This window comes from Drosophila elegans, unplaced genomic scaffold (genome assembly GCF_018152505.1).
Source record: "Drosophila elegans isolate 14027-0461.03 unplaced genomic scaffold, ASM1815250v1 contig_814, whole genome shotgun sequence".
Lineage (NCBI taxonomy): Eukaryota > Metazoa > Arthropoda > Insecta > Diptera > Drosophilidae > Drosophila > Drosophila elegans.
This window is the reverse complement of record NW_024546167.1, coordinates 9363696-9386690: the sequence shown is the minus strand read 5'-3', so window position 1 is coordinate 9386690 and position 22995 is coordinate 9363696. Positions and strand designations below refer to the sequence as shown.

The 22995-nt window shown below is 47.1% G+C and overlaps 5 protein-coding genes across 19 annotated transcripts in view; 3 read left to right on the top strand and 2 right to left on the bottom strand.

Annotated features, from left to right (window-relative positions):
- Nucleotides 1-22995, bottom strand: part of LOC108150457 (transmembrane protein KIAA1109 homolog) — a 29761-nt gene that overhangs the window by 5475 nt on the left and 1291 nt on the right. The window contains exons 2-19 of one of the 8 annotated variants that reach the window (XM_017278622.2): nt 20787-21066; nt 17568-20721; nt 17297-17500; nt 16388-16931; nt 16043-16323; nt 15853-15973; nt 15275-15370; nt 14138-14718; nt 9008-9344; nt 7735-8949; nt 7475-7639; nt 7161-7413; nt 6478-6586; nt 6262-6377; nt 5408-6196; nt 4472-5336; nt 3789-4404; nt 12-971 (exon numbers count right to left, since the gene is read on the bottom strand). In XM_017278622.2, coding sequence (XP_017134111.1) covers nt 12-971; nt 3789-4404; nt 4472-5336; nt 5408-6196; nt 6262-6377; nt 6478-6586; nt 7161-7413; nt 7475-7639; nt 7735-8949; nt 9008-9344; nt 14138-14718; nt 15275-15370; nt 15853-15973; nt 16043-16323; nt 16388-16931; nt 17297-17500; nt 17568-20721; nt 20787-21066 — 10686 coding nt within the window. The remainder of the gene's footprint in view (nt 1-11; nt 972-3788; nt 4405-4471; nt 5337-5407; nt 6197-6261; nt 6378-6477; nt 6587-7160; nt 7414-7474; nt 7640-7734; nt 8950-9007; nt 9345-14137; nt 14719-15274; nt 15371-15852; nt 15974-16042; nt 16324-16387; nt 16932-17296; nt 17501-17567; nt 20722-20786; nt 21067-22995) is intronic. The other 7 variants (XM_017278625.2, XM_017278623.2, XM_017278629.2 and 4 more) reach the window with 7 other exon arrangements.
- On the top strand, nt 1511-3787 carry LOC108150458 (xaa-Pro aminopeptidase ApepP). Its single transcript, XM_017278632.2, has 2 exons — nt 1511-1622; nt 1760-3787. Exon 2 carries the CDS (start codon nt 1776-1778, stop codon nt 3618-3620), a length of 1845 nt encoding a protein of 614 aa, XP_017134121.1. The 5' UTR covers nt 1511-1622; nt 1760-1775; the 3' UTR covers nt 3621-3787.
- On the top strand, nt 9832-11512 carry LOC108150460 (RNA-binding protein 34). Its single transcript, XM_017278635.2, has 3 exons — nt 9832-10289; nt 10353-10730; nt 10793-11512. The coding sequence occupies exons 1-3, from the start codon at nt 9878-9880 to the stop codon at nt 11299-11301; spliced, it is 1299 nt and encodes a 432-aa protein (XP_017134124.1). The 5' UTR covers nt 9832-9877; the 3' UTR covers nt 11302-11512.
- On the top strand, nt 11599-14044 carry LOC108150459 (trichohyalin). 8 transcript variants are annotated; one of them, XM_041710226.1, is made up of 5 exons: nt 11599-11700; nt 11752-11950; nt 12014-13403; nt 13453-13699; nt 13753-13982. In XM_041710226.1, the coding sequence occupies exons 1-5, from the start codon at nt 11635-11637 to the stop codon at nt 13876-13878; spliced, it is 2028 nt and encodes a 675-aa protein (XP_041566160.1). In that variant the 5' UTR covers nt 11599-11634; the 3' UTR covers nt 13879-13982. The 8 variants fall into 8 exon arrangements, with proteins under 8 accessions (XP_041566160.1, XP_041566159.1, XP_041566158.1 ...); XM_041710225.1 differs by having other exon boundaries at nt 12011-13403; XM_041710224.1 differs by having other exon boundaries at nt 12002-13403.
- Nucleotides 21446-22900, bottom strand: LOC108150461. The gene is made up of 2 exons (XM_017278636.2): nt 22690-22900; nt 21446-22630 (listed from the first exon to the last, which is right to left on the bottom strand). The coding sequence occupies exon 2, from the start codon at nt 22521-22523 to the stop codon at nt 21762-21764; it is 762 nt and encodes a 253-aa protein (XP_017134125.1). The 5' UTR covers nt 22524-22630; nt 22690-22900; the 3' UTR covers nt 21446-21761.

The following is a 22995-nucleotide window of genomic DNA, read 5'->3' as shown; positions in this document are numbered from 1 at the left end:
TGGTTACTTACCGTGGTGTTGACCTGCTTGAGGGGCAGGCAAATGCCCATGTCCTCCACCGTGAGCTGCAGGAAGAGCGTGGACAGGTTGGAGCCGGCAATCTGGCCGAAGGCAACGCGATCAAAGACCTGCGCATTCTGGCTCTGATGCTGTGCCGAATACTGGCCGAACTGGCTGTGCTGGGTGTGCTCATTGCACAGATTCGCCCTCTTCTCCGCCCAGTACTCGTAGGCATTCTTGTAGTTGAGCCACACGAGGATGGCCTTGTCCACGGCAATGGGCTGGACATAGACCAGCGGTCGCTTGAGCGTCAGCAGAATCAGCTCCTTGTCCTCGTTGAGCAGCTCGTCCTGGAAAGCATTCCTCAAGTTGATGGTTGTGTGGAAGAAGGCATACTGCTGGAACTCTGGTTCTGCTTCGTCGAAGATCACATTTCGTATGATCTGGCCCAGGGATAGATTGAAATCGATGTGCGCCTTAAAGAAGAGCTTCCGGTTGCTCATATCGCCCAAGTTCTTCACGCGATTCGAGAGCTGCAGCTCTAGGATGCCCGTTTCGAAACGAACTGCAGACGAACAGGGAGTGGTTGCCGTCAGCTGGATGCGTTTCATCGAAATGTTAATGGAGAAGAGGATGCGCTTGAGCGAGGACTCCTGCACTGCTCCGGAACTATCGCCACTCTCCTCTGTCCACAGGGGCACGGGCTTCTCGCCTCCGTACACCTTCTGCAGCACTTCGTTGATCTCTCGCATGAACACCTTTTGCACAAAGACCAGATGGTTGAGAAGATCCGTGGTCAGGCAGCGTTCGAACTCCCCGATCTCGGCACTGGCATTCACATAGCCACCTTGACGCAGCACGATGCCCTCCACGTTCTCAGTGTGATCCTGTCGGTGATCCGGAATGTATTCCGCCAGAACGTGAACAGGTGGCAGGCCAATACAAGCCTCCGATGGCAGATTCATTTCGTTCTAATGAGGATTATTAAAAAATGTAAGTTACTTATTATTTTTTAATTTTTTAATTAATTGTAGATTTGTTTGGTTTTCTGTTTTTTTTTTTTAATAATTTTTTAGCTCCTTATTTCAGGTGTTAACTGCATTTTAAGTGAACCCTTTGTAGTACTACAAAATCGTTTTAAAAAGCTCTCAATTCTTAAGAAATTGTATTTAGGTTTAATTTAAAGATGTTAAATAAAGAAAACTACTACTATTAAAAGCTGTAAGTTCTTAAAAAAAGTAGTAATAAGGATGTTCCCTAAAGTAAATAAATTACATAGCTCATTTTACCGACTTATTTCGTATAAAAACATTTACTTAGTAAGCATTTTTTTGTAAAAAAAAATATTGTATTAATAAATAAACAATATACACTAGCTAGAAATGATTTAAAAATTCGCGCCTCAATTTAAGCCCCACAGCTGTTAGTGTTACCGTATGTTAAAAGCAGCCAAAAAATACTAAAAGCCAGAAGGCGATAAGATATAAACATGTTTTGGGGGCAGCATTTTTGCCCAGTGATAAGTTGCAGAACTTAATGTGTCATTGCAGAAAGATTAAAAAAAGTAGGCGGCCATAAAATAAATTGCACCCTGTAGTTTAAACAATAGTTTGACAGCCGCTGTGAGTGTGACACTTATATGTGCCCGATTATTTATGTATTTATGGGAGAGCGAGAACGCGATTACGTTGATTGCGTTTGATTATCTTATCGACTTAAGCTGACTAGAGTTACTGAGTTCTGTGTGGTTATTTCACAGTTATTTTCCAGTGACGATGAAGCGGAGCACCACCCAGATTCTGGCCAGGCTGAGGGAGCTGATGTTGCGGGCCCAGCCGGGCGATTCCGGCTGCATAGCGGCGTACATAGTGCCCTCGGATGACGCCCACCAGTCGGAGTACCAGTGCCAGCATGACGAGCGGCGCTCCTTTGTCAGCGGATTCGATGGATCCGCGGGCACGGCGGTGGTTACCACCGATTCCGCCCTGCTCTGGACCGACGGACGGTACTATCAGCAGGCGGAGAAGCAGTTGGACTCCAATTGGGTGCTCATGAAGGACGGGCTGACCACCACGCCCTCGATTGGCGCCTGGCTGGCCAAGAATCTGCCCCGGGGCAGCTCAGTGGGCGTGGATCCACGGCTGCTCTCGTTCCGCGTCTGGAAACCCATCGAAACGGAGCTCAACGCCGCCGAATGCCAACTGGTGCCCATTGAGAGGAACCTCATCGACGAGGTCTGGGGTGCGGATCAGCCGGCGCAGACTTCCAACCCGATTATCACCCTGAAACTGGAGCATTCCGGCGTGACCATCGCCAAGAAGTGGGAGGTGGTGCGCAAGCAGCTCAAGGACAAGAATGTGGATGCACTGGTGGTCAGTGCGCTCGACGAAATCGCTTGGTTCTTGAACCTTCGCGGCTCCGATATCGACTTTAACCCCGTGTTCTTCGCCTACTTGATTGTGACCAGCGATGAGCTACTGCTCTGTGTGGACTCCAGCAAACTACCCTCGGACTTTGCCCAGCATCAAACGGAGAACAATGTGAGGATCACCATTCTGCCCTACGCCTCGATTGGCTTGGAAATCAGCAAGATTGTGTCGACCAAGGAGTCGAAGATCTGGATTGCGCCGACCAGCAGCTACTATCTAACTGCCCTGATACCCAAGTCACGTCGCTTCCAGGAGGTCACGCCCGTCTGCGTGCTAAAGGCCATTAAAAACGACGTGGAGATCGAGGGCTTTGTCAACAGCCACATTCGCGATGGCGTTGCTCTGTGCCAGTACTTCGCCTGGCTGGAGGATCAGGTGAAGAGAGGTGTGCAAGTGGACGAGATGTCTGGTTCCGATAAGCTGGAATCCTTCCGTGCCTCGAAGGACAAGTACATGGGCCTAAGCTTCACCACAATCAGTGCTTCAGGGCCGAATGGCTCTGTTATCCACTATCACCCGAAGGAGGAGACCAACAGGAAGATCAACGACACGGAAATCTATCTGTGCGATTCGGGGGCTCAGTATTTGGACGGCACCACGGATGTGACGAGGACCCTGCACTTTGGCGAACCCACCGACTTCCAGCGGGAAGCCTACACTCGTGTGTTGAAGGGCCAACTGAGCTTTGGCTCCACCGTCTTCCCGGCCAAGGTCAAGGGTCAGGTGCTGGACACCCTGGCGAGGAAGGCCCTTTGGGACGTGGGTCTGGACTACGGCCATGGCACTGGCCACGGAGTGGGTCACTTCCTGAACGTTCACGAAGGTCCCATGGGCGTGGGAATTCGCCTGATGCCCGACGATCCCGGTCTCCAGGCAAACATGTTCATTTCCAATGAGCCTGGCTTCTACCAGGATGGCGAATTTGGCATTCGTGTCGAGGATATTGTTCAAATCGTGCCCGCCGCCCATGTGGCTCACAATTTTGCCAACCGTGGCGCCCTGACTTTCAAGACAATCACCATGTGCCCGAAGCAAACTAAAATGATCAAAAAGGAGCTGCTATCGGAGGTGGAAGTGAAGCTGCTCAACAGCTACCATCAGCAAGTCTGGGAGACGCTGTCACCGATCTTGTCGCGCGAAGGAGACGAGTTTACTCTAGCCTGGCTCAAGAAGGAAGTTCAGCCAATTTAATTGCTTCCTTAACCCGTTCTTATCCAATTATGCTGTCAAAATACTCTTTTCTTGAGACTACTGCACTATTACAACTGCTTTTACATATCTTATTTGTGCGGAGACAATCAGTCTGACTGATTACTTTCTACCTTAAAATATTAATTAATAAACGCATTTGAAACTCACCTGAATCTTGGTATTAAAGCTTAGCGTGTGCGTGGGCAGATCAATGACGAACTTGGCCCGCTGGCCGGTCACGCCCATCGAACTGACGTGGTTCATGCGATACTGGGCCTGCAGCGAGGGCAGCAGAGCCGCATTGATCGACAGACTCTGAAGGAGGACATTGAACTGCATGACAAGCGGCTGGAGCAATCCATTTTGGTGCTGAGCCGTTCCCATCTTCGATTGCGCCACGTGGGCTGCCCGGCGAGCCGCCTGCTGCGGCTGCTGTTGGGCTCCCGCTCCGCCGGAAACAGTGCGCTCTCGCATTTCGCTGGCCACTCCAGTGCCGCTGCTGGCTCCTCCCGAATTGCGGGCATGGAACGGCGACTCTGGCTCCTCGGCGGTGTGCGTACGCAGAGTGGATCGACCCGAATTACGCTTCACTCTCAGCTCCTGCAGTGTGGAAGACAGCTGCTTGGAGCTGCGCGTCATCATTCCATGGAGAGCAACCGGATGTTGCGGAATGTCTATGTTGACAGCCCCAATCGAAAGCAGGCCACTGTTCTTATCCTTTCCCCGCTTGGAGAGGCTTGAGTAAAGTGTTTGGCTTTTGCCCACCGTCACCTTCACCACGGTCCTTAAATAAGTAACAAAAAGGTAATAAGATATAAGATATAATAGGTTTAAAGCAATATGAAACCTACTGTTGACTGGGAGCCACTCCCTCGAGCAGGACAATCATGGCTCTTCCCACTTGGCCAGTGAGAGAGCACTCCAAGGACACTGGACGAGCTTTCTTCCTCCACGTGGCCGTGCTGTTCAACGTGGTAATCTCCGACTCCAGCTTGAGGCCAGAGAGCGTGGCCAGCAGTCGAGTCTTGTGAATCTTGGCCACGCCGAAGACAATCAGACGCGTTCGCTCATGGGAGGGTGCATCCACCAGCAGCATTTCGCGGTGCTGAGGCAGCGGCGTTGGAGCACTGGCCAAGTCATCCTCGTCGTGGGCAAAGCCGGCGGGCTTGCTCTTGTGCTCGTTCATGGAGCTCCTCTGCACCACCGTCTTGGTCTCCGGCATGGTGCCGTACAGCTCCAACAGGTGGTAGATGGTCTTCCAGCAGTTGGGCGTCTCCAGCATCGGCGCCATCGTTGGCATTCCCGCCTTGGTCAGTGTGTTCTGGTAATCCCCACTGACGCTGGTGGCACAAGCGCCATTCAGCGAGGCCTTCGACTCCGTCGACATTTTGAGGATGTTCTGTTCGTGGAGCGACATGGTGGGACTGTCTCTCAGAGGCGATGAACTGGACTCATTCAGATTCGTGTAGCCCAGCTTGCCCTTCACCGATTTCCCAGTCGATCGAAGCTTCTGGGCGAAACTTTGTGGTCTGTTCTTCGCATTCGGAGACGGCGTTAGTTGGATGATGGGTGCCACGCCTCCAGGACGCGGTCTGGCCAGCATTGTGGTGGGCATTGTTTCATTAAACTTGTCATATCGTTCGTCCGAGTAGTTCTCAACGTGCCCAAAGCGTTCCGACACCGAGTTGAAAGGCAGAATGTCCGTGGGTTCGGATGCTGTAATAAGCAAAAGGTAATTCAGTGATTTGTTGATGCAAAAAAATATATAATATATACAAGTTCCTTACCCAAACTGCACTCATCTTTGGTCTGGCTCTTTTTGCTCAGCTCTGGATGGTCGTGGAACTCGTTCTGGGCATCTTTTACATTTTGATACATGTTGCATATCTGATGGAGCAGTCGCAACAGCGGCATATTCACCTGCTGCGATATGAATCTCACATTCAGGCTGAAATTGATCACCGTACTGGTGTGCTTCTTTAGCTGGCGACGCGACATATAGATGACATTCTGGCGAGCCTGATCCACCATGCCATCGGACATTTTCAGGACCTCCAACTCCACACCCACTCGCTCGCATAGGAACAATGGATGTTCCATCATTATAGAGGCCCTGCCACCATTTGATTTCTTGTTCAGCTTGGCTGGCTTCTGGGCCGAGTTCTTCTTGTCACCCGCCTCGCTGACCACAATGTCCACTCGAATGGAATCAAAAGTTCCGATCAGGGACAGATTGGTGCCAAAGTTTTCCAGCGATGAAATGTCCGCATTGGAGAACTTGTTGATCATCTGCTGCGGCATCACACCCAAACAAGTGAGCAGTGGTTCAAAGATCAGATGGGCATCCAGCAGTTTGATGGAATCCTGCATGATGCCACTGCGTGTTTGTCCTGCCTGCCCGTGCATTTTCGGCGGAGCGGGACGAGCATTTTCCTTCTCGGCAAAGGGTTTCTTCTTGTTGTCCTGCTGCTTGGCCATCCAAAAGTACAAATCCTCCTTGTGGTTCTCGGCTCCCAGCCAGAACTTGTTCACCGAGTTCGTAGAGCTCAACGAACCCTCCTGCAAAGCTCCATATTCTGTGAGCAAGTAATCAATCATATTTAATAATTTCCAGACATAATTAGATATACATAATACTTACCGAATTCTGGAACCTGTTTCTCCACTAGCCCGGAAATAATGGGCAACATTTGAATGCTGGAACGAGATGAATTGCCATGTGAATAATTCGATGCTTTGCTGTGCACTTTATTTAGGCTGATGCACACGAATGTTTGTTGGAGAGAAGAACAGATCACAGGCATGACATTAATGAGATGTGCTAATGGGCATAAGCATGCAGACATTTAAAACTTACCCGCGTCGGGGGTGGTGTATATTCGGCGATGTGGAAGTCGACCGCTGGGAGGTGGTTCCATGGTTTCCGGTTTCATGACCATAGGAAGTGCCCCCGTACTGATTGTTTTCTATAGAGGATATTCAGGGAAGAATCGTAAATAAAGGAGAGTTGTAAATTTTAATCAAGCACTCTTCAAGAAAGCACTCTTCTTCTTGGGAAGTTCTACACTAAACGAAATAGGATAGTTACAAGTAAATCTATGTAAATTCGTAGGCAAAAGGATTCTTCGTTTAGTGTACAACATACTTAAGTATAATTTTGGTTCCATAGATATAGTTATAGAAATAGAAATAGCCAGAAAGGATAGAAGAGTTGTAGTATTGTTCTGTGGTATAATGCAAACGCAAAGCATCAAACAATATGAAGTGGTGAACACTCAAAGCGGTGGATAACATTTGTGTAAAGTATTTACATAGAGAAGAGGAAAAGGAGGAAACTAGAGGGTAGATCAAAGCAACACACACACACACACTCGCGGACACAATCTCTGAACTTGGTTAACAAAACAAACAATCAACACGTGCAGCAATCGGGAAAGGGGGATATATAGAAAGAGTCTATAACTATACATATAACTAGGTTAAAAGGAGATAACCACCCGCCACAGGCGGCGGGCAGGAGAGCGTTAATCAAAAAAATACCAATGTGAGTTCGATGATGCTGTGTTTGCCCAAGTAATAATGCATTCTCACTCTCTTCCGGATTCTCGCCGACGCCCGCAAAGGCGCCCATTTCAACATCACCTTCGCACTCGTCGATCTCCGCCTCCTCCTCGTTTTGCGGGAACGAAAAGGTCACGTTGATGGGTCGGGCCAGCTTGTTCTTGTACTGGTGCTCGAACAGAATGGGATTGTAAAGCGTATTCTTCCACTGTCGACTCAGCACAATGATGCCCTGCAAGAATATGGCAATCGAATTACATTTAGATCATATTTTGTAGGGCTATCCCACTCACCTGTCGCAGAGTGTTGAGATGTGGAACGTCGTGTTGCTTGAAGATCGGCTCAATCCGCTGAACACCCTCGTCCAGGACCAACTTTTGCATGATGTAGCACAGCTGGCAACTGGGATCCTCCTGCAGCGTCTTGGACAGCAGCGTATAGTTGTTGGCATAGCGACTCTGCGGATAAAGCCAGATATATATCATTATAAATAAATCAGTATAAATGGTCTGCTTTGTTTTAAATGATCAACAAGTCTAGAAACCTCTTGTACCTCTTTGGTTACCTTCTTGATCTTCGGATTCCTCTGGATCTTCTCGTTGTCCATGGCTTCCGCCATGAGACAAGCTGCCACTGCCGTCTGCCTTGTGTGGAGGACCTTCATCAGGGATACGATCTTCATGGCCAGACGGTTGCTGGGATTCATCCATGCCGTGATTGCCGGCGAGGCAGTGCTCAGCAGGTTCCAATCCAGTCGCGTCAGATCGATCTTGCGGGTGATGGGCACGCAAGGGGGGGCAGCAAAGTTGAACCAAACCGCCTTCAGCTCAATCACGCAGGAGGAAGTCTTGTCTGTTTCCTTGACATTGGACAGAACCTTGTCGTAGTCATCCTTGGAGTTGTTTCCTGCTCCTGCGGTGGGTTTCTGAGCTCCTGCCGCGATGTTTGCCGTACTGGTTCCCTTTTCCACATCTTCATCGGGGGGTTTGGGTGTGGACTTTCTTTGTTCAGCCGCAGAGGAGCAATCCGCTGCAATATTGCTGTCCGAAGCAGGTTGGAACTTCTCCTTGGGAGTTTTGGGAGTGGGAGGCTTCTTGGTGATCAGTCTCCAGGCAGCCTCAGCCTTTGAGGTGGCTCCGCCATCTCCGGCAGCTGTTGCCCCATCGCCCTGACCCACCAGATCATTGAGATTGAAGCCTCCGGTGGTGGTGGCACCCGCTGCACCAGCTCCCGCCATTTCGGCTAGCTCCTCCTTGCTGTTCTCGGACTTTTCGAAGTGCGAACGCTTCACGATCTTCACACCCACGCCCTCCAGGCCACACTCGAACATAATGTAGCCAATGCTTTCGATGCCCGTGCTCTCCGGCATCTTGAGGCACTCAAACAGCACTTTGCTCTTGTGTTCCGGAATGGCGGTGACGATGATGGGCGACTCCTGGGCGCAGGATTGGCCCTCGGTCTTCAGGCGTCGCAGCTGCGCATGGGCCCTCCCAATGTCCAGCGTGATTACCAGCTCCTCCAACTGCTTTTCCGATGTCTCGATGAGAATGGGTTCCCCTTGGACATTGTCAGGTCGTGTCTGCGAAGAGAGATGCGCCAACAGGGCGCGAGTGCCCTTCATGATGCCACCCTTCTTGTTGCTGCTGCCCGACTGCACTGTTTGCTGGATATACACGTTGTGCATTGAGGCGCGCGTCGTCTTGCCCAGGTGAAACTTGGTGGAGATACCCTCCATGTAGAAGGTGAGCAGAGAGACGCAGCTCAGATCCTGTCGAGAATATTTCGTTTTACTATGAACATCATTACTTCTTGCTTTAAATCCCTACCTGCACATTATCCAACGCCGCCACTGAAATGACCTCCTCCACAATGGAGGATTGCAGCATGGTTATGCTGACTTTCGGCAGCACAATCAATCCCTGAGTCTTGGTCGAGATACTCTCCTCGTAGACATCGCTGAGGAACGAATCGCCGGGTCCTTGGAGGTGTCTTTCCGTTGTGGATCGCTTGGAGTTGGAGTGCACCTGCGACCAGTAGCTGAGGCTCTGGTCCCGCTTCAGGATGTTGTCGTTGTTCACCTTGGCGATGCAGGACGTGTGGATGAAGTTCACCACCGAGAGCAGGTGCATCGATTGGATTGTTGGGACGGCGGCCTCCACCATTCTGGAAATTAAATAAAAATAAAATAAATTAGAAAAAAGTGATTGGTTATAATCAATAATTATAAATTAATTATTTTTGCTATTATCAAGTTCATATGTTATCCCTTCCGCAATTTTTTTTAATAAAAAACAAGATTCTTTTAATCGGACAGAATATTGAAAGTTTGAATTGTTAACTTAAAGCCTTTTCTTTTTAAAGACGATTTTTACCTAATAATATGTTAAGTTCTCTTTAATGGCACTTTGTTATTACAATGTTTTCAAAAATAATTTTTATTTTGTTTTCTTAATTAAAACAGAATATTATATTTGCTTTTATTGGTTTTAAAATGTACTTATATTTTATTTTATCCAGTAAAACAAAATAAGAATAGTTTACAAAATATATAACAGTTTTACTTGGTATATTTTTATAACAGCTCTCAGTATACTTCGATTACAGTACATTATTTTCCGCTCCATGGTATTTTTCAACGTTCAAGCTGCGGTCACACTGCGATACCACACGTGTACGTGAAAAAACATCGAGTTAAAATGAAAACACCAAAGACCAAAGAATCGAAAAAAGCTGAATTAAAGCCGATAAAGAAGGAGCCCGGCGTGGCGGAGGAGGGTAAAGTGGTCAAGAAGGCCAAAAACAAGCCCAAAAAGAAGGCGGTGAAAGTGCCCAAGGAGGAGGTAAAGGCCGCCGTCCAGGAGAGTCCCAAGAAGCTGTCGGAGAAGGACCTGGCCAAGATCGAGAAAAAGAAGGCCAAGAAGCTGGCCCAGAAGCTGAAGAAGCAGCAGAACAAACAGTCACCCAAAGAAGCCAAGAAAGAACCTGAAACTACGGTCAAAGTTGAGGAAAAACCCGCCAAAAAGCAGAAAGCGGAAGCCAAGTCGGCTGCCAAGGAAAACCCCAAGGGAAAAGTGACCAAGAAAGCCAAGGCCAACAACAAGAATGAAGGTAAGTTGCAGTGCAAACAAAACTATTTATAAATTACTTAACCCCTTAATTTACCACCCACAGAAGGTGTTAAGAGGGAACGCAATCCCGCGGACGAAGCTGCCACCGTGTTTGTGGGCAATCTGCCCATCAACACCAAGCGTGTCCAGCTGGTGAAGCTCTTCCACCCCTACGGAGTGGTCCAATCCATCCGCATGCGCACCGCCGGTGGCAAGCAGCTCTTCAAGCACAAACAGCGCAAGGGAGCCGGCTCCCTCAACGCCTATGTGGTGCTCCAGAGCCCGGAGATTGCACAGCAGGCTCTGGCCCTCAATGGCTCCGAGTTCAAGGAGAATCATCTGCGCGTAACACCGGCAGCGAAGGCGGATAGACAGGGACGGGATCAGCAGCCCAATGACGCGGATGCCAAACGCACCATTTTCGTGGGCAGTCTGAAATACTGTAAGCCAAGGCACTAGTTATTGTAAAAACTTAATTCTAATCCCAGAACTATACCCATCCAGCTGCCAACGAGGAGAAGCTTCGCGAAATCTTCTCCAGCTGCGGCGAGATTGACTACATTCGCTGCCTCCAGGACGGCGACAAGGGATGCAAGGGCGTGGCCTATGTGTGTTTCCAGAAACCCGATGCCGTGGGCTTGGCTCTGGAGCTGAATCAGACCGTTCTGGACGACAGACCCATCAACGTGGAACGCTATCAGGTCAAGAAACTGGGTGCCAAGCAAGTGCGTGATGCTGCTGCCGCCTCCGCAGCATCCAGCACCTCCTCAAAGACCAAGGCCAAGAAACAGAACTCGGCGGGAGCTAAGAAGCGACTGGACAAGAAGAAGGTAAAGGAGAACGGATCGGCGTCAAAGGAGAGCAAGGAAGCGGCGACGGGGTCTCAGAAGAAGAAGTCCCAGTATCGGGGCGTGAAAGTCGACGGCATCAAGAAGGCCAAGAAGCCCAAGAAGAAGAGCAACGACCAACAGACGGCTCTGGCCAAAAAGATAGCCCCCAAGCCCAAGAGTTAATTTATGCATAGCCTAGGTCTAAGGTTTTAAATAAGTTGCAATCTAATCGAAGGAAATTCGTATGACTTTCTGTTACGAAGTTGACCACCGAATCAGTTCCTGCAAGGGTTAAACAATTCGATGTTGACAAAGTAGTCGTTGAAATATTACTCAAAGAACACCTTTAAGATTATAATAAATTGTGTATTTTTTTTAAATGTGCAAAAACTTATTTTATTCTTATTTACATATATTAATTTAGGAGTGACTGGGAAAAGCATACACATAATATCTCAGAAGGCTTAGCAATACTACCGAAATCAAGTTCAATATTTTATTTTTTATTGAAATAAAATGCTACTACTTGGGATCTGGTTGTTTTTCGGGGTTAGTCCTGCATTCCTTGAAGCCTACCCTGTGGTAAGTAAACAAAAAGCATTTTTTGAGTGCAATTCGCTATTGTTTTTCCAGCAATCACAAGTCAACTTCCAGGAACGCAGTGCTCTCCCTGCTCACCTATCCGAACCAGCCGATTATCCCGATCTAACAAATGGCCTTACCGACGATGAGGTTCAGCTAAGCCTTGAAGATCTTACCCTGGATGATCTAAACTCATTGAACAAGCTGCTCGACGAGCACATCAGTCGAAATGAAAACGCCGACACAGACGGTAAGTAATACAAGTAAATACAAGTCACCGGCTGTAACATTTCAAAGCAAGCCAGTCTAGTAGCACAGAAAAGGCAGGCGAAGGTCACTAAACACACAAAGCAGCAAGTCCTTCAATCCTCCGAAGAAGCAGCTGTCGATGATGGCTGCCGGGATGACGAGGATTTGGATGATACCAAGTCAAATCAGTACACCAAGCGGACCACCTGCCAAACGACCACGCGTTGCGTTAAGAAAACCACCACTTGCGTTCCGAAAACCTCTAGAACGTATGTCACTCCACGAACATCAGATAACTGCAAGCCCAAATCGGGTGGAGGTATGGACGATGATCTGATTACTGATACCACAAAAAGTCCGAGGCCAATTATAAAGAAGTACAAGAAGCCAACGGATGACTTGGAATGCGATGCAAATGATTTCCTGTGCCACGCCATGAAGCGGGGCAGAAACAAGGCGGCTATGAGCAATCCTCAAGAAGATGGAGTGCATGAGCAGCTGGGCGAGGGAATAATACCCGCTTTTAATGATCAGGAAGAACCACTTGATGAAACTTTAAATTTAGAGTTTCTTAAGACGCCCAAACAAGAGGTAAACTTGAAGCAATCTGCTCAGCAAAAGCAACCGACTTACTTTGAGCTAGAAAATGATGCAAGCCTAGAGCAGGATCATCAATCGGAATTAGAGCTAGAGACTAACCCAGAGCTTGAAAATCCATCCAACCAGCAGAAGGAAAATCAGATCAGTTTAAAACAGCAACAATCAAATATAAAGAAGAATTATGAGGCTAACTTAAAGGACTTAAAAATATATAATCAAAAAAAAGTTAGGCAGGAGCATGAAGAAAACTTGAAGCACGAAGACAGGGAAATATATAGTAAGGATAATTTGAAACAGGAATATAAAGTCAAATTGAAACAAGAAGAGGAGGCTAATTTATACCAGGATTATCAGTCAAATTTTGAGCGGGATAATTTGGAGCCGGAAAATATAGAGCAATTAAATCAGGAAGATCAGGCCAAGTTTTATCAAGATTATCAGTCAAATTTTGGGCGGGAACGGGAACAACCCGCTAACTTAAATCAGTTATATTTAAACCACGAACATCAAGCCACCTTGGATTTTTCAAATCACGGTAATTTTAGGGACGAAAATCCGGCTAACTTTGACTTAGAAAATCAGTATAACTTTGAGCAAGAGCAGAAGATAAACTTGGATCTGGATAATCGGGCAAAATTCGATTATGGAGAGCAGGCAAGTTTGCATCAAGGAGATCAGCAGATATATCGGGACCATAAAGTATTGGAAAATAATATGGAGGAAGTCAAACGGGTGGAAAGAGAACCATTGGCAGAGGAACCAGCTCCTCTCGATTCCAACAAATGCTATCAGCTCTCCAATGTCGATGAGAAAAAGCAGATCATTACAAAGGAATCTTCCTTTGATGGCCACGGGTAAAATTCCTTTAAGTTATTTTCCTTAAACTGTTGTAACTATTTCTAGTCATAGTTTTATTGCCAATAATGCACGCGATCCGCCTCGCTATTTAATTCAAATGCAGGACGAATGCATCCAAAGTGAAAACGATCGTGGTGACCGTAGATTACGTGAGGATAGAAGCCAAAGCGAAGCATTAAATCTGGAAAAACTAGCTGAGGAGGACGAGGTCGGTCCAATGGAGGATTTCAATTTAGAGGCGGAATACAAAAGAAGCAAGCGAGAGAATAAAGAAACTGATGATGCCCCCGAAGTAAGTTGATAACCACATAGCTCCTAAATGAATATATATTTGCATGCCATTAGAACTCCAAAGAAACATACATAAAGAAACTGATGGACTCTTTCCCGCGAGATCAGGGTGGACAGATCGATGACAACGCAGGGCTGAGAGCTTCCAATCTTGCCCATTTGCGCATCAAGCGAAGTTGAGTTATATTTTGTTTCGTCTCAATGATTAATTCATTTCTGGCCTTGTATATTTTATAAGCAACCATAAATTGATAATCCAGAAATACGAAATACTGCGTCTTTGTTATTTTCCATGTTTCTCGCTTTGATTCATGGACTTTATAAATATCATTTTTACGCCCTGATAAAACCTGAACTTTTAGTTGAACTCTTTCTTAGACCGTATATAGCAAAAATTTTAAACTGTTTGTTATATTTTGAAAAAATTATCATCACTTACCGTTGCAATCCCTCCAGCAGGAGCGGGGTTAGGAAGACATTCAATTGCCCCTTTAGCCTGGCCACCACCGATGTGCAGGCCGCTCCACCTTCCGCCTGCAGGCTCATGAACTCCCCGTCATCAAAGCCGTTGGTGGTCTTGTCCGATTCCTCCTCTTTTAGCAGCACACTGGGATCCCAGGGATGCGACTTGGGTCCACCCATAAATGTGGCCGAGCTGTTGCTGCCAGTGGCGTTCTCGTAGCGAGGGACCACTTTAATCTCCCGCCAACACGAATAGAGATCAAAGTGGGGAACCATCTTGCTGCCAATATAGGTCAATCCGCCGTCTTCGTTCTCAGAGAAAAGGGGCGTGGAGAAGACATCCGGACCCAGGGGAAAGGAGCATCCGTTCCAGTTGAAGCACTTCACCTGCGACAGGTGGTTTAGGTAGCTGGCCATCAGCAGTGGTGAGTCGATGATTGGCCTGTTGACCTGCTGGTGCAGATTAACCAGGGCCACATCCTCCTGCGACGACATGGCCGATATAAACGAGTTGGAAGACAGTGAAGGTGTGCCAGATGATGAGCCACGGGAATCAGCCTGTCGAATGAATAGGAAATTAGGGGATTAGAATGAATTTATATAGAGCAAGGCGAGGTTTCTTTTCGGCTGCTACAAATAAAATAGCCAGATCAAAGGGCGCAAGCAGAAAATCGTGAGAAAAGTCCATGATGAAGTGCAGCAAAGATCTAGGTCTGTTTTGGTCTTTGGAATAATAACCAAAACTTAATTAAAATTAAAACTAGGATATATTGAAAACCAAAACAGACCAATAAAATTGAAATCGAATATATTTTGTGAACAAGTTAAGGCCTAAGAGTGCACACTATTAACTTAAAACTAGCTCTAAATCAGTTTGGAACCAATAAACAACACATGCACTATTGTTAAACTTTCATGCAAATTCCGATTCCCGGACCAGATTTTAAACATTTTTTAGGAATTTTTGGGTCAAGTACCAAAGTAAGATAGATCTACAGATACATTTAGATTGTTCAGAATTAACTAGCAGATAGAATTTCGGTTTAGTTGCGCTACTTGTTAGTTAGAAGAGGCTGGTTGTTGTTTTTTGTTGTTGGTACTAAGAACTACTCACATCATGAACAAAATGTCGGTACTCAGGTCGTGATGAGATATTTGTTATTTTTCTTATTGGTGTGGCAAGACCGTGAATGCGTCTAGCGTCTTCGTTCTGGATGAGTTTTGATTTAGGATTCGGTTTTTATATCGATTTTTGGTTAGTTCATTGATTGATTTTCGTTTTCGATTGTAGATGAATCGAGTTTGAGGAGAGGAATAGAATTTAGGAGTGGTTTACAGTTTTACAGATTTAGAAACGGTTCCTCAATGTCTATTTTTGAATTCAATTACAATTAGACAATGAGAAATCGCTGCTTAAGAGTTATTTTTAGTATATATGAATATAATAATTGGATAGAAAGACTTATGTTTAAAGAGCGAAGCATGCACTGAAATAGACTCGAATCGAATAAGTTTTCGAAATGGATTCCCATCGACACCTTGATTAATACTTGGGTGATATTAGATTTAGTGAAAATCAGAGTGAACTATAAACTTGGCTTTAAAGCAGCAAAGCTAATCGCGCTTGGTGTACATCAATCACCGAGTGAATCGACCTAGCAAGGATTGGCGTATTTGATTTATAAGCTTTACCAGTTCTGTGGTGCTCTGCGGGCGTTTTGGAAGGGTTTTGTTGCCATCGGGAGCATGGATCTCCAGATCGCTGCGATATGTTGGCAATGTGTGGCTCCCGTTGTCGTTTTGGGCTCCAATGCTAAGCATAAAAACAAAACGTTTATTTATTTTTTTTTTATTTAAATAAGAATAATTTGCATATATTCACCTTAAATCCGATGAAAATCGTTTCTTTCCAGACAGCACCACTGAGCCACTGTTTCCACTATTTCGCTGCTTCATGGATCCTCGCTGCGACATCACATTCGATATGTCCTCTTCGGCGGAGAAGAACATCTCCGAGGGATTCTCCGATGTCAGCGATATGGTGCGCTGCACCTCGCGCGGCAGGTTATCTCCTCCTAATCCCTGAACGTGAAGTGCAATATCCGCAATCTCGAACTCCAAGGGATGGGAATGAGGGGCCGAGTGTGACATCTCGTCTGGTATCTGCAAAGGAATAAAGAAAAGATATTAGCTTAAGTGGAATAATAGATATCAGGGCTTCCCGCACCTCATGCTCATCATCCAGGACATCTCCAGTTAGTCTGGAGTCGGATATGCTCGTCTTGGGCGGTGACACTCGCAGCCTGTTTGAATCCGATCCTCGGCGAAGACCATTTCCCATTTCGCCGGCAGACGCTTCGTGCTGCTGTTGCAGCTTTTTGGATGGACTGTCCAGCAGGCGAGCGTAGGGCACCTCCACGGAGGTCTGCCTTGTGCAGGGATATCGTTTGCTCCGCCTTTCCAAAGTGTTTGGAGATCCAATGCTCTCTCTGGATTTATTCCGACAACTCGGCTCCGGCTTCTCCACGCCGGCCGTTCCACTTGCACCGATTTTGAACTTGGTGCCATCGGGCAGGGAGCACAGATCCGTCTTTTTGAGGCTTCCGTTGCGCAAATCTCCCGTCGGCCTGTACAGACGGCCTTTGCCATTAAAGTCCGCTGTGTCGTACAGCGAAACGCAGTGCAGACTGTAGGGCGGGGTGTGGAAGACTAGTTGACCCTGGTGGAGGATACTCTCGCCGAACCCAAAGTCCTTGTTGTTGTTGATAATGCTGTAATAAAGAATATACATTATTAAAATTGCTTAAAAAATTTTACACAAATGTTTTTAACCTATGCATTACTAAAATTTCAAAACAAGCACAAAAAAAACACTATATTATTTATCATCACAATTTTTTGATAGGTTTTTTGATAATTCTGATTTAATTTTGATTGGTAATTTCGCTAATCACAAACGACAAGAAAAACTGATAAACCTCTTTTGTGAGATATCAATTACTGAAACCGATTTGAATTGGAAACCGTTGTTGATAATAGAAATGACTCACGGCTGTGATATTTACTATCTTATAAACTTATATTATTTATTTAGGGTTTTAAAAATTAAAAATAAAATTCAAAATGTGCTACTCACAAGTAACGAGCAATGTTGTAGTTATCGTGGACATCCTGTGCCGTGGGCTTGAAGAACTTCTGACCATTTCTATTGCTTCCAAAGAAGACACATCCACCGATGCAACCACAACGCGAGATCTCACTGCCGGAGGACAGGGCACTACCATTATGGGACCATAGGAACCAAAGGCGCTTGAACTTGGCATCGTGCTCACGCAAGAAACTGGAAATAAATTAGTATAAGTTTAGAAATCAATAAGTAAGTAAGTATAAGTTAATTTCATTCTTACTTGTGCTGCACAAGATGCAGTTCATGATCGGGAATGGGCAAAGCGGATGCTCCCTCCAGCAAAATGGGTCCCAGCGAAGTGCAGCCCACCTCGACCCAATTCTCGCAAAGCTCTGATGTTTCCGGTGTTCGCTTGGCATGTGGCTCCGAGAAACTATCTCTCAGCTTTCGCGTGGCCTCCTCTCGAGAATCTCGGCGAGAGAAGGAGTTCGAGCTGCGCTTGCCCGTCTTTCCGTGCGTGCCATAGTGTGATCCCCCGGCATCTTGAGATTTCAAAGAGTCTTGATCCGCTCGTCTTAGTTTACCTGACCGATTGCTGCCCGTGGTGTTGGTGTTAAAAGATGAGTTTGTCGTGTGCAGCATAAATAGGCGCACTAGAATGGAGGGCAGCAGGCCAGATATCCCCGATTTGACACGTTGGCCATGAAGATTGCAATTGGCCAAGCGGATGGGCGAGATCCAGGCGTGCAGAGCAGTGCCACTCTCTATCAGGTAGACATCCACTGCATCCACCGAAACTCTCGTCATTTTGTATTTTATGTCCTCGGCGGAGGGACACTTGTACTTCTTCTCCTCTTTGGTTTGAGGGCATAGATTGCTGGGCACTCCGTGATGGCAGTTCCTAACTGTCTTGGGTGACTTCAAACAGTTTTCAGGGTCGATGGCCAGCAGGATGAGTGTCTCCAGACCTGTGACCACATTCACCAGCTGTGGCAGGGTTAGTTTTCCCGTAAGTTTGCCCAGCTGAACTTCCACAAGCCAGCTGAATTCGAGCGTATCCTCGTCCAGAGCACAACCCTCGTTGCTGAACATGGCATGTCCGCGCACCTGGACGGCGGAGAGCATCAGGTGACCCTGGTTGAGGTGCTTCTCTCGCTGCGAACGCGGCAGGCAGTCCGAGGTTAGCAAATACGATGGACTCACTAGCACCTGCAGTGTGGTTTCATGATATTTCTTGTTCATCTCGAAGCCAAATCTCTCAATCAGCACCACTGGACATGGCGGATCGTCTTCATTGCAGTTCTTCATCACATGCGCCTGAATGTCATGAACAATCACAGAGACCATCACCTCCAGGGGTCGATATAGACGGGGATCGAAGGGTTTGCGCTTCTCCTCGGGCGCCTGAGTCTCCGAAATGGATTTGTTGGCCAGTTCCTTTTCTTTGGCCAGCAGTTGGTCTTTGGGATTCAGCTGTGCCGCTCCGGGCTCCTTTATATTTACATTCGACTGTTCCATGTCGGTGAAGTTCTGATCCTCGCCAAATATGTTCTCCTTGAGGTTGATAAAGTTGCGCAGTACATTGCCATAGGCCATCAGAACGGAACTACCGATCTCCAGTTCCACGGTAACGTGATCCGCTGCCAATGTACCGGGATCAAACTTACTGTACTGCTCGGGTGGCTGCTGCCAGTTGCCCACGGGTGATTTCCGCACCTTGGGTATCCGCATGGGACTCAGCAGGATCTCCTCCTTCTCCGGCGTTGTGATATCCGCCTGAGGATCCGGTCCCAACGGCGGAACCGGATGATAAACATACTGGATGGACAGCGCCAAAATGGGCACTGCCCAGCAGTCGATCCAACCGGCAGAGCGCTGGCAAATCTTGCGCCACTTCTTCGAGTACAACTCCGGGCGACGGATGAGCTTGCCCTCCCTGGTCAGCAGTCTTGCGTTCTCATCTATGGCTAAAACAATGGGACGCACCGAGGACACTTCCGGCACGTACAAGCTCAAGTCCAAGCCCTCGCCGTGGATCCAGAACTTCAGGGTAACCGTTTTGGGCAGGAAATCATCAAAGGGCAGGGCGAAACTCATCTCGAAAACATCTCCGCAGAAGGCCAAATGGTTGTTCTCCTGGTTGGCACTGCTGCAATCGATCCAATTGTACTCGTTGCACAGCATTAGGATCTCGAACTCGTGCAGCCGAATGCTGAAGTTGCAGGTATATGGAACAAAACTGAGTATATCCGGCCTGGCCTTATTGGCCCAATCCTCAATGAGGTCCTGGAAGAAGCACTTATGTTTGTACACGATGAAAGCACTCGTCTTGCAGCCGGCGAGTGAGATGCTCCAATCCTGTGGTGCATTCCACTTGGTGGGATAGTGGATTCGCACCTTGTACTCTAGCGATTCGAATTCCGCCAGGCTGCGGTACTGCAGCGAAGTGGTTGCCTCCACGTGGAAGAGCTGTCCCTGGATCTTGGAAGTGTAACCATCGGGTTGGGTGACCCAGGGAATGGTAACCTCTACATATGAAGCAGGTCCCACGGTTATGTGCATTGCGTTCGTCTCCTTTTCCTTGGAAAAGAGTATGTCAATGGTGGCTTCATTGAGCACGCACAAGGTCACATCGAAGGATTGATAGCTGCGCAACTCTCCAGGCTGCGGAGTGGGCGTAACTTCCGCCTCCTTCCAATCCGAAGGGTAAAAGTACCTGTACAGGTGGTCTCTTTGCCGATCTGCCCAGGGTCCGTAGCTGAAATCCGTGCCCTTGAGGCACCTCGCATTGATGCCCCAAACTGGAGGCGAAGGCTCTACCACATCACCGTTGGGCAGGACAATCTGCACAGGTTGCTCCGGCACAACGCCCGGTTCGTCCATATAGAAATACAAATCCATTTGGTTGGACATCATAACCACAAAGCCTTCGCCCATGTATCGTGGTGGCTCATCAATCAAACCCGTGTACTTGGGACTCGGGCAGAAGAGCACTTTGGCATTCTCGACTTTGGCCTTCACAAAGTGCATGAAATGATCCAACCTGCAGACAGCTGGCTTCGTACTGTAGGTGCAATGGGCCTCCTCCACCGAAATCGAGAGAGTAGTGGGAGTCAATCGGTTGCCAAAGACAAAGCGTCCGGAGCAAACGTCGATCTTGATCACTGGAATCAAATCCCGCCAGGTTGTAGCTTGCATGGCCTCCGAGTTCTTCACATTCTGAATTCTCTGGCTCTGTCGCGCATTTTCCAGGTTCATGTGGTGCTCCTTTAGCTTGTTTCTCTCCTCATTGCTCACCACGTCCGTCGGTATGAGCAGCGATGGCTCCAGTCCAAAGGTCTTCTCCAGCGTGTCATACAAATCGGATCTGTTGTAGATGTGCAGCTCGTAGCCGTTCAGTTGGACCGAAAGTCGGGTGTCCGAGTGGGAAAGATCTATGGAAAATAGGTTTATGAAATAAGGGATTTATCGAATCTCGATAATGGATATGCCCACTCACCCTCTGAGACATCCTTGGGCACGTAGGAGCGCCACCAGCGGAATATGAAGTATCCGTCCTGCGCCCGCACCGTGTAGTCATAAGTTATATACACGAAGTCCCTAAACATTATCTTTCCAGCTAGCGGATTTAGGGCCACCGATCCGATCTTGAAATATGCGCCTTTGATGAACCATCGGTTGGCGATCTTCGTGATCAGCATCCCAATCACACGGGAATTGTAGAAGGTGATGTAAGTCACCCAGGTGATCGTGGTCAGCAGCGAGGCGAGCAGCCATATCTAAAAAGGCAGATATCTGATTAAGACTCAAGAATAAATGTATAAATATTATTTGCCAATCAAAATATTTAGGCTTTTATACTCAACCCATCATAATTATCTTAATGTATGTAAAGATTTACAAACTCGTTTGTTGTTTCTAAAAAACATTTTACAACTGTATGGAGTATAACACTAATAAACAAGAAAAGTTATGACATTAAAAGCTCTGAAAATCTTTAGTGACAACCCCTATCCACAATTTAGTTAATCGTTGTTTAAGTGCTACATTCACTTTCGACTTTAAGGGATCAAAGGGCAAATTAAACAATTTTAGTAAAAGAATTGGACTGTATAAGACACAAAAGAGTAATTCATTTTGTTTGTGTTATATACTTTATTTTCAAAATTATAAAAACAATATTATTTAAATCCTCAAACGTCCCAGCTTCTTTTCTCATCCGTTTATCATCCTTGGCGAAATGTAAGAACAATCCAACATAAATTTTATCAATCGTGTTTAGTAAAATAAATAACATCCGATTTGAAATGTTCATCATAAACTTTGGCAAAATGAATATGACCAAAATGTTTTACGTGAAATTTTTATGAACTTTGCCTCGTGGGGTTGGGAATGTGATTTCTCAACTGGACTTTAGTGCAAGCACAATCTGAGACATGGAATTGGGGCAGCTTGGCGTGGAGCTCATGATCCTCTACGAGCACCACGACTCCAGGACCTTGCAGGGTGTGTCCGTGAAGATGCAACCGGTGAACTGATCGCCCTGCTCCTCCTTCTCGATTACTGTGCAGCCATTGGCGTTGGTAAAGGTCAGCCCGCGGCAGAGGAGCCGGGCCTCCCTGCACCTCTTTCGGCTGGCGTGGGCGGCTCGGAAGTGGGCGCGGCCAGTCAGCGGATTGACAAAGTCCGCCCAGTAGCCGTTGTGCATAATTTCGCGTGAATTGTAGCTGGCCATCAGTACAAAGGAGCGCAGGGCAGTGTCGGCATCGACGTCCTGGAATCGCAAACCAATCAAGCTGAAGTTCATCGAACTGCCAAACCCGGAGAACGGATGCAGGAAGAGGCGACGCATGTACTCCACCAGAAGCTTGGGGCAAGCCACCACCCACATGTCGGTTGGCGGGATCACAGACCCAGAAACACTATCGCTCCCCTTGACCAGCGCCTGTGCGTCCGCCGGATAGTAGGCGCTGGCATATGGCTGATCCACCGGAGAGATGAGACCCTGGTACGCCGGACCCACGCAGTGCGGCATGTAAAAGAGGTCGGTGTGGCGCCTGTGCAGAATCGGATACAGTGGTTCCAGATCGTCCTGCTCGTCCTCCGGCTCGATGTCCTGGTCGTCCGGGAAGACCAGCTCCGGAAAGCTGCTGCTCCCGCTGGCCCGGCGCATCTGGGTCATTATCTGGGCCTGGCGCGTGGCCAGGCACTGGATCACCAATCGCAAGGAATGCATCGACGACTGCTTCTTAATGCTTCTTTAAATTAAACGTGTGCAGACCACGACAAATAATGCCCAATAGCTTGGAGAATTATGAAAATTTTGATGATTTTATATGACGACTGTGTGGTAAAAACAAGTTTTGAATCGTGACTGATTTGGAGATAGCCTTCTTGTCTACTTATGCGATTCTGGCACTCCGTTCGTGTTCGTTGCTTTGCCTGTGCCCTGGATCTTTATTACGATTGCTTTAATAAAGTGAAGTCTACGAGCGATTGTGAAATTGCAATGAACGTTGGACATCGAAGATCCAATAAATAAATCGTTTATAATAAAAGAAAGACTGAAAGGTACGAGTTTTCAAAATAATCTAAACATACCACAGAATAATTTTGAATAAAAAGCCTATGCTTGCTTAAACGATACGATTTCGGTCGGAAGGATTGGCCATACCATTTGAAATAATTTTATAATTTAAGGAAAGATT

Bases quoted from the DNA above. Each gene is read 5' to 3' on its own strand.
- LOC108150458 (XM_017278632.2), top strand. From the start codon at position 1,776: ATGAAGCGGAGCACCACCCAGATTCTGGCCAGGCTGAGGGAGCTGATG.
- LOC108150460 (XM_017278635.2), top strand. From the start codon at position 9,878: ATGAAAACACCAAAGACCAAAGAATCGAAAAAAGCTGAATTAAAGCCG. The intron at 10,290-10,352 runs GTAAGTTGCAGT...TACCACCCACAG, and splicing joins GGCCAACAACAAGAATGAAG to AAGGTGTTAAGAGGGAACGC. The intron at 10,731-10,792 runs GTAAGCCAAGGC...ATACCCATCCAG, and splicing joins CGTGGGCAGTCTGAAATACT to CTGCCAACGAGGAGAAGCTT.
- LOC108150459 (XM_041710224.1), top strand. From the start codon at position 11,635: ATGCTACTACTTGGGATCTGGTTGTTTTTCGGGGTTAGTCCTGCATTC. The intron at 11,951-12,001 runs GTAAGTAATACA...TTTCAAAGCAAG, and splicing joins TGAAAACGCCGACACAGACG to CCAGTCTAGTAGCACAGAAA. The intron at 13,700-13,752 runs GTAAGTTGATAA...GCATGCCATTAG, and splicing joins AAACTGATGATGCCCCCGAA to AACTCCAAAGAAACATACAT.
- LOC108150461 (XM_017278636.2), bottom strand. From the start codon at position 22,523: ATGCATTCCTTGCGATTGGTGATCCAGTGCCTGGCCACGCGCCAGGCC.